Source organism: Astatotilapia calliptera, chromosome 16 (assembly GCF_900246225.1).
Source record: "Astatotilapia calliptera chromosome 16, fAstCal1.2, whole genome shotgun sequence".
In the NCBI taxonomy this organism is placed as follows: Eukaryota; Metazoa; Chordata; class Actinopteri; order Cichliformes; family Cichlidae; genus Astatotilapia; species Astatotilapia calliptera.
In genome coordinates, this window is record NC_039317.1 from 23,475,474 (window position 1) to 23,489,011 (window position 13,538).

General features: G+C 41.0%; 1 protein-coding gene across 1 annotated transcript; it reads right to left on the reverse strand.

Annotated features, from left to right (window-relative positions):
- Positions 1-292: 292 nt before the first annotated feature.
- On the reverse strand, positions 293-13,113 carry heg1 (heart development protein with EGF-like domains 1). Its single transcript, XM_026145511.1, has 15 exons — positions 12,626-13,113; positions 7,850-8,046; positions 6,702-7,597; positions 6,067-6,572; positions 5,125-5,238; positions 4,804-4,932; positions 4,624-4,700; positions 4,474-4,529; positions 3,965-4,140; positions 2,890-3,024; positions 2,585-2,627; positions 2,463-2,500; positions 2,233-2,320; positions 1,603-1,780; positions 293-1,476 (listed from the first exon to the last, which is right to left on the reverse strand). Exons 1-15 carry the CDS (start codon positions 12,897-12,899, stop codon positions 1,333-1,335), a joined length of 3,051 nt encoding a protein of 1,016 aa, XP_026001296.1. The 5' UTR covers positions 12,900-13,113; the 3' UTR covers positions 293-1,332.
- Positions 13,114-13,538: the final 425 nt, after the last annotated feature.

Sequence of the window (13,538 nt, forward strand, 5' to 3'; positions counted from 1 at the left end):
ATAACAGGACAGTGACTTGAAGGTAAAAATGAAGGTATGCATGACAATATCAGCCAGTGTTAAATGTACTGTTTTAGTATTGAATTTCCAATCATCCCATTTCTTTCAAGTTTAAATTGCTAATTTGTTCTTCTTGGTTCATGGCACAATATTGTACTAAAACGATGCAATGATCATTACTTTTTGGCAGCATAAGAAACAGAAATTAACCTACAGTTGAGTAATATAAAGTGTGTCATTTATCCCGAACATATAGGATTTAAAGGTTTAAAGAATGGAGTCCCAGAGAAAATGCTTTGTAACATTTTTATTTAAATAAGCTCATCTGACTAAAACGCCAGAATCAACACCAAGTTAGAAAACATTCAAATAAAAAAAATAATCCACGACAGAAATAGCTAATCATGATACATCTTTACATTCAAATATTTAACAACAGTAACGATACAGATTATTATTCCTCACACACTTTCATTCTTTAACATACACAGGCATACACACACACACAGGCACACACACACATACTTATTTAAAGCCACAGGTTTATCCCTCTAAAGTCAGTGTGTATGTACGAGATGTTATGCTACATGTCATTGATTTGGACATACAAGGAATAAATAAATGTTGGCAACAGACTACAAAGTCATTCCTAAGTTTCTACTGGCATGAAGCTAAACTTCGTTCACCCTTCAGTGGTTTGCTGTTGTCATGTTGAATCAATACTTTACGTAAGAAGATCACAGCATTGGCACACACATGTTAAACGTTCACTTACAGAAACGACATTATCTGTGTTTTTGCATGTCTGCTTGCTACATTTTATTTGTGGTTTATCCCTCCAAAGGATGCTGCATTATTTTTTTTATTGCGTTTTTCCCCATATCTGGTGAGCACAATGGAAACATCGTGAATGCTTTTATTTATCATTAAGCAATTTTGTTCAAGCAAAGCTGCAATGCATTACCAGCCAGCAACAGCATAACTCTGGCAGCAAGAGAGGCAGACACGATGCTAACTGTAATGGATCACCGACCTACACACTGGAGCAAATTAGTATTGGTGGTTGTATGTAAGGCAGGAAAAACACATTAAATACAACATCAGCACGGTGGAAAATGCACGTGTTAACGTGAATGGGCCATGCAAAAACACTGAAACACATTTTACTCGAGAAAATGTGTACGTTTATAATGTGCTGACACACACAAACACGTATTTAGTGTGCAAATAGGGTTTGCACACAGTGACAGAAAACCCATCCTGACAAATCCCAACTGTTAGTATGAAAAAAATGGTACGTTTCTAATAGTTTGCGTGTTCACAGTGGCCCACTCAGAAGTAGTCTCTTCTCCTTGAATCATCACTGATGAAAGATGGGTTCCACTGGGCTGGGTAGATGCATGAATGGCGAGAGCCTGGGAGACCCGGGAAGGGGTACAGGCCATTTCTGTCCAGGTCTGAGTTACGCAAGGCAGGCTGAGGGAAATAACAGAAGAAACAAAAAAAGGACTTTATCATCAACCACACACACAGAGAAACGAAGCCTTAACTTAAACAAGAGACAGAGATATGTGAGAAGCGAGAAATGACATGTTCCCTTACAGAGTAGTAGATATCAGTCATCTGTAGCAGGTTTTTTGTGCTGCCGTTCTCTTGCATCTCTATTGTCTCTCTCCCCCACTCCATGGATATCCGGTTATTTTTAGGGAAGTCTGCGTACGGGGACATCTGCAAGTCTCCACTTTTAAAGATGATCTTATTGATGTCATTTTTGTCTTTCCTGAAAGATTCCACATTGAAAAAACTTAAACTTGATGGGTTTTTGTTTATAAATATAGCCTGTATATAAAAGATGGATGTAGCCACCATGATGGAAGTCTCTACTTGAGTATTTTTCCTTTTTTTTTAAAACTCAGATGTCATGAGGATCTAGTATTCCCTGAATTTTGTGCTTTTCTGACTCTAAATGGGGCCATTTAGATGTCTTCACCACAAATTCATCAAGAATATACCTGCTGAGGTTATAAATTGAGCAGAAAGACCTTTTGACTTCTACAGACTTTTTGCAATAGGAGGCCTCACCTCCTATTAATCATTAAAAGAGTGTTATTTTATGGCACTTCCACATTAAGCCCATCTTTTACATACAGATTGGGTTTATAATATAAAATAATATTATCGGGCAATATTCATTACATTTACTTTCTTGAATTAACAATAAAGCAAACTTACTTGCAGCAAGTGACAATGAGAGCAATGACAAGGATGAGGAGCAGGGCGCCCCCTGCAGGTGACACTACCACTGCAATCAGCTTGTAAACTGCAATTGCAAATAGAAACACCGTAAATATTATTCTTATTACAGTTAAAAAATAACACAAAATTACACTTAAGAAATTTAGCACATTTAAAGATATAAGAAATTCTATTTAAGATGAATATGATCGGTGGGCTTCACTTACAATTTCCACAGTTGAATCCTCCAAAACCAAACATGCATCTGAAATAAAGAAATGGAACCTTCAGTTGCCTTGAATATTTTCAGAAAACAGTACTGACAAGAAACAAAAGGAAGCAAACTTACGGGACACAGGTGCCATTTTCTAGTTTTAAGCCATCTCCACATTCTGAAACAAGACATTTTGTTCAGTGACTTGAAAGAACACAGTTTGGTAAGTAGGTTTCAAAGGCCTGGCCAGTGCTGTTTTATTCATTTTTGGCTTCCTCAGTCAAATTCTCATATAACGTGTAGCAGTCAAATTTTAGGGGAAACTGGAGATATTTTGAGACATTAATTTCCTTGATTTAACTTTTTCATTTGACTTCTCTCAGGTTGGTGACTCAAACAAAAATGCACATGTGGCAACATGTAAATAAAGAAGAGCTTACCTAAGCAGTACAAATCGTCAGGATTGTGTTTGTAGTATCCCTCACGGCACTGGCAGCACGCGATACCACTGGTGTCCGTGCAGCTGGAGCGCTCTTCATCACACTGGGTTTTCTGAGCCGCACAAAGACTCTCCGCTGGAACACAGTGCGGGCAGAATTAATCTCAGCTATAAAAATCTGATCATAAAACACAATTTTTGTTAATAGTTCCCCTTTGTTTCATTGAAAAATGAATAATTTTGACATGCAGAGCTTGTACAGTATATTTTAGCATTTAGAGGCACAGCACCAGTGTCCTGTGACATGATTATACAATTACCGGTAGTGTCATGTTGTGAAATGAAGCTGTTATATGATGCTTTGAAGTTTCTGGCTTATACACATGCAAAGCTTTTTACATATATATCACGCCACAGTTCATTAAATGTTTTTATGGCTAAATTCTGCCCTCTGGTGGTTGAAATGAGACTGCCCTAAATAAAGTTTACAATAAGACGTGTTCACACGTCTTATTGTAAACATCATTATTGTGTTTCTGTTGCATCAATAGAACTTCGTTTTGAGGCAGCTGAAGTTGCAGATGTTGCAGACTTTGTAAAGTCACTTTGATGTTAACAAAGTTTTACACGACAGGGCACTTAGATCATCCAACCATAGGCTCCTAGCACAACCTAGGACTCGAATGAAGTCGAGAGGCGACCGGGCCTTTGCATCCGTGGCACCCAGACTCTGGAATAACCTCCCCGTTCATATTCGCACTGCCGAGTCTATCCAGTCTTTTAAATTACGTCTTAAAACTTGTTTTTTTTACTTTGGCTTTTGATTCTGTCTAGTTGGCTGTTTTAGCTTGTTGCGTTGTTACCTATTGTTTGTTGTCCTCTTCTATTGTTTGTTTTAACTGTCTCATGTTTTTATTGACTGTGAAGCACTATGGTCAACACTGTTGTTTTTAATATGTGCTATATAAATAAATTTTGATTTGATTTGATTTGAAGAGCAGTTGGAAAAACGATTTAATTAATTAAAACAAACACAGTTAATGATTTCCACTGAGATTTCTGGCTATCACACTCACCGTGGTAAGTGAGCTTGTATTTCAGGACCACCTGGCAGTGGGCTAATGCGGAGCTGCAGGTTTTGAGAGACATCTGGATTCTGTTGTTGACCTCAGTGGTTGTCACATTAGCGGAGGTGGAAAACGTGTTAGCAACCATGACACTAACACCATCCTTCTCTCTATGGGGAGGAGATCTGAGGTCAATATGGAGAATTTGTTGGTGTTGTAAATAACAAGAAAACAAGGTTCTAATAGATAAGAGAGATCCCTTTTAACTAGCTAAGTTTTAGCATCATCAAAAGAAGAAGAAGAAGAAATGTCAAAAATGCAGATCTTTGAAGTAGAATGACGAAAAACTGAGAAACAAGTAGACTTGCACTGGAAACATTACCTTATAGGATTGTAATTGAAAGATTCGTTTTTTCTGAGGTTACTAACAATAATTACAACCACTTTCTTTAATTGCATATTTTAAATATATATCAAAAAATACAGAAAATGTGCAGAAATTCAATGCAAAAACGTACTGCTTGGTCACTGTTGAGCGCCTGTAACCTGGGTAGTCAGAGAGTGAAACATTGAACTGCAGGAAAGACAAAAACAGGAGCATGTATAAGATATAATGCACGTAAGCTTAGTGAAGCACAGAATATGCAGTGACGCGAACTGCCTCTCACCAGCTTGATGATCTGTCTTTGGATATCAGAGTTATGTAGTGATCCGTTGGCACTGATAGTGCAGAGAAATGTCTTAGCTATTAAGGGGGGAAAACAGTGTGAATTAAAAAACATAAAAGGCCTCTGAGAAAATAACTTTGACTGGAGAAAAAAACAAACTCTAATGTCCTTTTTCTTTACCTCGGCTGCATGTGCGTCCATCTTCAAGGTCAAAGCCCAGCGGGCATTCACAGCTGAATGAGCCATTCGTGTTAACGCACGTGGAGCCTTTGGGGCAGGGTTCTTGCTTTTGCTTACACTCATCAATATCTAAACACACAGGTGTAACAATATTATATTTGGGAAGGATTTCACCAAACTTTTACACCCTTATCACACTCTCTAAAAAGGGGTTGATGCAACATTTCATGCATTTTGTTTTTTGAAAGACAAAACATGGAAAAACACACATAGTACCAATATTGTTTTTAAACTGTTGGGTAGAAGAGCAGAAGAGCTCACCCTTGTTGCAGGTCCGTCCCGTCCATCCTTGCTGACAGCTACACCTGAACGCATCCGGTTCATCACCCATACAAATCCCTTCATTGTTACAAGGGTTGGACACACAGGGGTTTCCTAAAATTTACGAGTAGATAGAGGGTGTGTTAGCATTAATCAGGGAAAATAGCATCCTTAAAAAAGCTTCGGTTTGACCTTTTAGGGCATGCGGTTTCACTCTGACCTGTCATCCATCCTCCTATGTGCAGTTTTATCTCTGTTATGCAAAGTCTATTATATTTGATAGATGATTTTTTGAGACTTCTACAACTAATTTCCATATTTTTCTGCTTCTGTAAAAGATTCATTGTTCCAAGTAGTGAATTCATCCAATCAGAAAGAAAGATCAGTGCAGAATACCAGACCCATTCACTGGGAGCGGCACGTTAAAAGCATTTCACACAAGTGCATCACTTGAAAATTCATCAGCAAATTCTTGAGACAAGAGAGAACAAATCCGTTCAACAGCATCTCATTGTGAAGAAGAGTCCAAGTTATGTGTATTCATCATTGTTATGTCAGTGGTACTTTTTATTTTATTGCTTAGGACGGCTGCAATCCTCTAACTGCCACCACAGAAAAGTAAAGACTGCTTTTCAGTAAATTAATCTGTCAATAAATTAAGGTTGAACTCTTTTTTGCTTTATTGCAACATGCAAGAAATCAGCTAATGCCATCTACTCAGATTATTAGTCACGTTCATGACCAGGAAGCACAGTGTTTGGGGAATATTAGAACCTGTGATACGCTGAATCGTTATTGCACAATCCTCTATTAGTTATAGTAAGAAGAAAACATGCAAATATGAAGAGCAACTCATACAAGAACACGATAAATACACATTTCTGCTCTGAAAACTGAATAATAAGTCCCGTCATTTGAAGAGAAAGAAGCTGACTAACTCACTTGGAGGTGGAGGTGGTGGTGGTGGACTGGTGTGCTGAAAATCAGGGGGTGGTGTTGTGACCGCCAGCTCTGTAGGACCTCTGTCTGTCTGATTCCTAGTGGTGTGCAGAGCTTCCGTACTCTTGGTTGGGGTACTGTGGGTGTAGGTTGTAGTGATGGACTTGCTGTGAGCTGTGGTGACTCTGCTAGTTCCCGTGCTTGTTTCGATCTGCAGGGTGGTGACATTAGTGGGGTCAGACATCCCAGTCACGGGGCCCTCCGTGTGCCTGGGTGGCGCACGTTGGGTCGGTTGCGCTGCCAGAGTGGAGGCTACCGTGGAGGACGAACTGTATAGGACAGTGGCACTGGTAGGGGACTGTAGAGGAGAGCTAGTCACGGTGCTAGTCAACCTTGCGGATGAAGTTGGAACTAGAGGAGGTGTGGTAATAGCCTCAGTGGAGGTTGTGGTGCTGGTGGTGGTGCTGAAAGCGGTTGATATGATAGGGTTTTCTTCTGTTATCTGCGATCTGACGAAGAGAAAAATTAAACCTCAAGTCAAATGAAATCAAGTTCTGCTTCTACCTTCTTTAAAGGTACAGACTTTAAAAACTTCAAATTATTATTAATATTCATCAATATTCTTTTTTTTAGCATACCTTTCTGTAACAGTGGCAGGTGAGGTGATGAGGAAGACGTTAGTACCCAGTGGTGGCATATCTGTCAGAGACTGATTTGTTTCAGACGTACTACTACTGACAGTAGAGGGCACTGCAGTCAGACCCAAGTCGACATTTTCCTCTCTGGTCTGCGATGAAAGCCCCTCAGTGCCACTCTGAGTGCTAGAACTGTGGTCTCCAGTTGAAAACTCTGTAGACGCTCCAGAACTAGAGCCCAAGCCTTGCTCTGTTCCTGAAATATTGGTGGGACCTCCTGCAGGTGAGGTGAAAGGAGGCGTAGAGGAAAATGACATTTGAGATTGGTCAGTGCTGGGCTCTGTCACCCTGATAGATGACGTTGAGTCAGACGGCTCTTCTGATGTCGACGTGTGCTGTTGTTCGGTGGCATTGGGATGTCCAGTAATACTCTGGGTTCCACTGGAACTTGCTGGGCTCCCAGTTTCTGAAAACACTCCTTTGAACGAGTCGGTCACGTCCCTTCCAGTAATCCCTGTGGACGGGGCACTGTGGGTGTAGTTCTCAGTCTCTGTCGACTTAGGAGAAATACCCCAAGTGGAAGGAGGCTGACGGGAGTTGGAGTCTTCTGTAAAGGCAGATGAGGTGGTGTTGCTGGAGGAGGAGGTAACAGACAGCAAGGTCCTCTCCCCAGCTCGGCTGGTGGTGGTGTAGGTGCTGTCGGTGAGGACGTCTGTGTGGGAGGCTGTGGCATCCCCCATTTGGAGAGTAGTGTCTGGGTTGTCTTGGAGTAGGTGGCCCTCCTCTGTAAACACCTGGGGCCTATCCTCCTCTGACACAACATAAGAGATACCTGACGTCTTGTCTGTGTAAGTCATGTCCTTCCAGTCCCTGCTGCTGCTGCTGCTGGTGCTGCTGCTGTCCTTCCAGTCCCTGCTGTTGCTGTTGCTGTCGCTGCTGCTGCTGATGCTGCTGTCCTTCCAGTCCCTGCTGGTGCTGCTGTTGCTGCTGCTGCTGCTGCTGCTGGTGCTGCTGCTGGTGCTGGTGCTGCTGCTGCTGCTGCTGCTGCTGCTGCTGCTGCTGTCCTTCCAGTCCCTGCTGTTGCTGTCGCTGCTGCTGCTGCTGCTGCTGTCCTTCCAGTCCCTGCTGTTGCTGTCGCTGCTGCTGCTGATGCTGCTGTCCTTCCAGTCCCTGCTGTTGCTGTCGCTGCTGCTGCTGATGCTGCTGTCCTTCCAGTCCCTGCTGTTGCTGCTGCTGCTGGCCTCAGTGGCAGTTACAAAGTTGGAGGTAAGTGGCTCAGTAGACAGTGGATTTGCAGTCTCTATAGACCCACTGCTTGTTTCTGTAATGGACTGTGTCTGGTCTGTGCCTAGGAATAGAGAAAAAGATCACATTAGTAAATATTCACCAATATAAAATCATACACTTTTGAATCAGTTATGAACATTTTTAAAGATTTTCTATCATTAAGGAGGTCCAGTGTTATGTGCATGTTAAAATGTTACTTTAACCTCCTAGGACCTGGTGTCCACATATGTGAACATCACATTTTGGGTTATTTAGACTAAAATACTCAATTTTGCTCTACAAGGGCCTGATATCCACTTACGAGGACATTATACTGTAACTGTTCTATCGAAATTTTAAACGAATATCCTCATATGTGGCTCTCATTTTTCTTAGAAACAAAAATCAGGTAAAAAAAAAAAATCTGGTAATTCTTTGTTTTTACATTCATCAGGTCACAATATGCCCAAATATCAAAGAGAAAGTAAAAATGCATGCCGTGGAAGAGTTCGGGTCTTAGGAGGTTAAATCAGGGGTGTTAAATATAAGGCCTGGGGGCCAGAATGACTTCAATTTGGCATAAACCTTGGACTTTTGACTGTATTTGTACAAGTTTTACAGCTTTTCCTACTGATAAAAACCTATCCCAACAACAAAGTAATTAATTACTAGAGTTAAAATTAGGACAATAAAATTACAAAAAGTTATTTTTTCACCAATAACTATTGAAATTCCTGGGCTGTATGCAGCCCACCATGTAAAATGAGTTTGACATCCCTGTTTTAAATGATCTGGTAGTGATTTATTGGTAGTCACTGGACAAAATGAAGTCTGTTGTGCCACATACGCCAACTCTTGAGAAATGAATATGCACTGGCTTTCTCCTTTTCTACCATATACAGCTGGTAACTTCATGAAATTTGGCTTTGCACTGCTGCAGCCACCTAAAAATTTAAAGGCAATCTTTTTTTAAATATATACCAGCATCCTTCATCACTAGACTCAAAAGAGTGTTGCTGTACTCGCCTATATGTTGTACTTTACCTCCACCAGAGGGTGTTATCCCCGTCTCGCCTGTACAGTCTATAGTCAGAGACAAAATGCTGTCAGAATTTAACTTGCAGCATGGGCAATGCTTTTGGGTGGAGAACAACTGGCAGCCAACTTGTCTACTCTAACAATGGCTTGAAGTCCTAAATATGGTGGGGACTGTCTCTGTTGGGAATCAGCCATTTCCTTCCTAAAGCTGAGCGAGCACAAGGAACTGGCAGAAAGCTGTCACAGTGGATCTGGGTGTGTGCTCATATTCAGTCTTTTTTAGTCTGTGTGAAAACTGCTAAGTCATAAAAACTCCCAAAACACTACCACTAAAGGGGAAGAGAATGACTTTTAAAGTAGTGACTGTTGTTTTAAACACTTTTTTTCCCCCCAGGCATGTCCTTTTTACAGCTGACAGTAGAGCTAGAAAGGAACCAACAGCAGAGAGCAAGCGGGATGACATCCAGCAAAGTCTCCAGCTTGAATAATTCTCGCAAGGTTACAGTTTCCAAACATCCAAGATAATCTGAGCTTGTCCAGCACCTCTGGCCACATGTAAATAATTCATGTTCAACACATGTCAAACATTTCAGCATTCAGTTATCTATTTACACATCCAACACACGGGGGCTTAAAATTATTTTTAGCACCAACTGCTTGATAAGATGACGGCTGAACTGGGTTTCCATGTTTGTTACTGACTTTGCCTGCTGCTTGGCAGCGGTTAAACCTTTGTTTCCCTTGCAGAAAATACACTCAAAGGATTGCCTATTTTGGGAGCAGGTAGGTTTTTTCCCCCCATTTGAGAATGTTTTGATTCTGAAAAGCTTAGAGTTGCTCAACTTGAATCCCAAAGATGGATAGAAGAGTTAAAGCATCAGAAGTACTTAAGCAATGTGAGACAGATAGGCAAAAAAAAGACCTCTCTCACTCTTTATCCCTATCTTTGTGCAGTGCTGTCTTACAGCTTATCTGGCTGCTGTCCTGGAACAACACCACTCTTGAGATGAGTGTCAGTGCCACCAGCAGACAACATCCAGAACCAATGAAAAGGAGGGTTCAACAGCTAAACAGCCAGTCCACTGGGAGTCTAAGGGGAGAACTGGGCCACCAGACTCTATTTTTCCCTCTCACTTCCTCTGCATGTGTCTCTCTTATTATTTCATTTTCTCTCTCTGGATACCGTCTGGGCAACAAAACTCAGACAGGAACGTGGTGTTGGCAGCAAATGACAGACACTCCCAGATCCTCAGCTACTATCTATCTCTTAACTGTTAACACAGTTGTAACTGCAGTCTTTTAACATCTGTTCCACTTCAGAAGCTCTATGGCTCGCATATTAATTCAAGCAAATGAAATGCCTTTTGCATATTAAAGACCCTCAGATGACACCACAGTAGTGCTTTGAATAGACTGGCTTATACTCATTATGCAGGCCAAAGAGGGCAGCCAAGATGATCTTGCTAGGGTCATTGAATAAACATTAAGTGAGGAAAGTGAATCATTTCAGCCTCATCTTTCCTTTGCAGCATCTACGAAAATCCTGAACTTTATTTATACTGCAAAATGGAAGTGTGTGCAACTTTAAGAATCAAGAATTTTATCAACATAATGATTAAAAATATCTCTTAAATTCAAAGAAGCACGTGCGCTATAGTGCAACATTTGAGGTATCCTATTACCATGGAGACAAATCTTTTAAGTGTTTATTACATAGTGTGTAATTTCTGATTCTTACTTTGTACACTATATATAGTAGTTTATATAGTAATTAAGCAAAAGTTGCATTTGTAGTTGTAAAGTTGAAAGTTTGTTGAAGTTTAAGGGCAAAACTATCAAAATAAAATGACGTAGTCATCGGTCCAGCCATTACTGGATGTTTTATGGTACATTATTATGCGTGATACTGGCTGTGATATTAAATATTATTTTCACATATGCCCCAGCATCAAAACCCTCCTTCTTCCCGCTGGCAGGAGTGTAGCTTAAACCAGCTGTGGTAGAGAAGAAATGTTCTTCCAGCACAGCAGCGTTATGCCTAAACCCTTCATTTAAGGGATAAGAGTATTATCGGCTCTGCAAAGTAGAAATATCAGAAGTTAAAGTCCTTTCTCTATCTTTTATTGCTTTGAGTCAGTATGGCAATAATTCAGGAATTTTATGAGGCATGCTTTTCTTCTTATAGTACGATGGATGATGTTTGGCTTTGTGCACAGGAAATCAGACCCAAATTCTAGTTCTTTCATCCAAACTTCTGAAGGTAGTCATGGAGTGCTTAGGATGTGGATTCCCTCCTCCTCTTGCACCAAATGCTCTAAATACTTCAACTGCAGGTTCCTCTGTATTAGTAACGTCTCTCCCAAGCAAAAAGTAGCACGCTTCAGCTCTCATGCTCTCATTCCTGTCCAGACGAACTGCATGTTTAGGATTGTTTAATACTGCAGCATAAATGAGTGTCATACAGCAGTTTAACCACTGGATGCTCGGGTCCAGGTGGGTATAAGCCGATGAACAAATGTTACGGCTTTCAACACCTCCTGCTAAACAGGAAGCCAGCACCTGTAGTATTACATCAAGTTCGAATGCAGATAAGATGTGACGAGTGATAACCTCGTCAGTAGATTATCCAGTGTTTACTAAGCATTGAGCGAATGCATCTGTTCTGATAACCTCGTCAATTTTTAAAGCTGTCACAGTTCATGGCAAATACTCTGTTTACCTACAGTGGTGAGACTTGAACTTGTGTAATGGTCTGAAGGAGCTCCAGGAGTTGAATATGAGCCCCAAACTATTAGCTTTAGGGCCTCATTCCTGATAACACTAATCTCAAGATCTTTGGGTTTTGAACCAGTGGTTGTACACAACAGGGAACTTGAAATGAAAGTAAATGTGGTAAAATTGTTTTTGTTTTTTAAACCGTTATAACACCAGTCAATAGATATACATTACTTCAGCTCTATACTGTTTGCCGTTGGCAAAGCAGCTTATGAAAATTAATTCTAGCAGCCTTTCTAAACACAATTTCACAAAATACATATAAATATAAGTGTGTGAATGTGTGTTTGAATGGGTGGATGACTGAATGTAGTGTAAAGTGCTTTGGGGTCCATAGGGACTAAGTAAAGCGCTATACAAATACAGGCCATTTACTATTTACCAAATACCATTTCTTAAAGTGGGAAAAGCATCTAACTTGCATGTGTGTAAAAGTTTTGATGGTCATAAACACATCTACAAGAGCCATTTCAGGATGGGATTAGAAAATAGGCTTTGGGACAGTTATAGTGAGGCATATTTCTGGAATACTGCACACCTGGCTAAACCTGGCACACATGCACGATGAAACTAAGCACGTGTTATTATTTCATTTTCAAAAATAAAACAATACACAACACAGTCACAAATAACCGAAATGGAAACTTTGTGTTTAGACATTTTTCTTTTAAAATCATACTTGTCAATAATAGAAGACCACTAACTTACAAAATAATGTTGGAGGATCTCAAATGAACTTTTATGGATCCTTTTTTGTTACCTCACTTCAACAGGCCGAAATGAAAAGGAGATCTTTTCAATCATTGTGCAGCACTTGCCACTGCAGGCCTCACACTCGGAGCTCTTACCGAAGTTTCCAGCAGTAGCAGCGTGAGTTTCTGCAGCGTGCCTGAGCAGGAGGTTTCTCTGTGATGGTGTTAAAGTCTCGCTGGAGTATGAATTTGAAGTTGCGCTGTTTTCCATGCTTCTGACTTCATCCGTGGCCACCGAGTCATCCAGTGCTGGAGTTGCCGTATTCGTGCTGTTGTTACTGGGGGTCCCAGCCCGGAGGGGCCCCGGCAGACCCAGATGAAGGACCAGAAGAGACAAACCGAGGACGTGATTCAAAAACCACGTTTCCATGATTTTTTCAAGACCCCCCAAAACGGTCGCCGATAGTTTCCGTGAAGTCGAGTGAATGTCGGAGAGTCTCCCGGGGACACCATGGGAGGAGCGCTTCGGCGTTTAGTGAAGTTTTAATGGGAAATGAATAAATCCTGGTAAAGGTCCGGAGGAGATCCGCAGCTCAGACGGCGGGGAGCGGAAGATAACAGAGCCGAGGCAGCAGCCTGTTATCTCAGCCCGGGCTCCTCCTCCTCCCCGCACACACACACACACACACACACACACACTGAGAGTCCCGTTACTGAGCCCAGTAGCGCCTGTGTTGTCTGCAGGTGTCGGAAGCTTTGCCCATAAATACTTTCCTTTTCAAGCCACAGAAGACGTGAAGTTTTTAAGAGCTGTACTCACATCACCGAATAATCCCTCTACTCTGAGTGTTACGGTAGCCTATCATTACCTGCTGATAATAACCTGTAATCACAGGCTATAGTTGTAAAAATCACTTCTGTTGTTATATAGAGTCTTAACCACAAAGACACCCATCTCTCTCTCTATTTTTTAAAATATTATTTTATTGTTTATTAGTTCGTATCTTGCGATTTATTTCCCCACGGAACTTTTCTTTTCATCATTCAAAACCCTCATATGTTGGCTTTC

Excerpts from the sequence above, each read along its gene's own strand:
- heg1 (XM_026145511.1), bottom strand. The coding sequence starts at position 12,899 with ATGGAAACGTGGTTTTTGAATCACGTCCTCGGTTTGTCTCTTCTGGTC. Across the intron at positions 8,047-12,625 it reads TGCTACTGCTGGAAACTTCG|GCACAGACCAGACACAGTCC; the intron begins GTAAGAGCTCCG and ends CTCTATTCCTAG. Across the intron at positions 4,530-4,623 it reads AAAGACAGATCATCAAGCTG|TTCAATGTTTCACTCTCTGA; the intron begins GTGAGAGGCAGT and ends TCTTTCCTGCAG.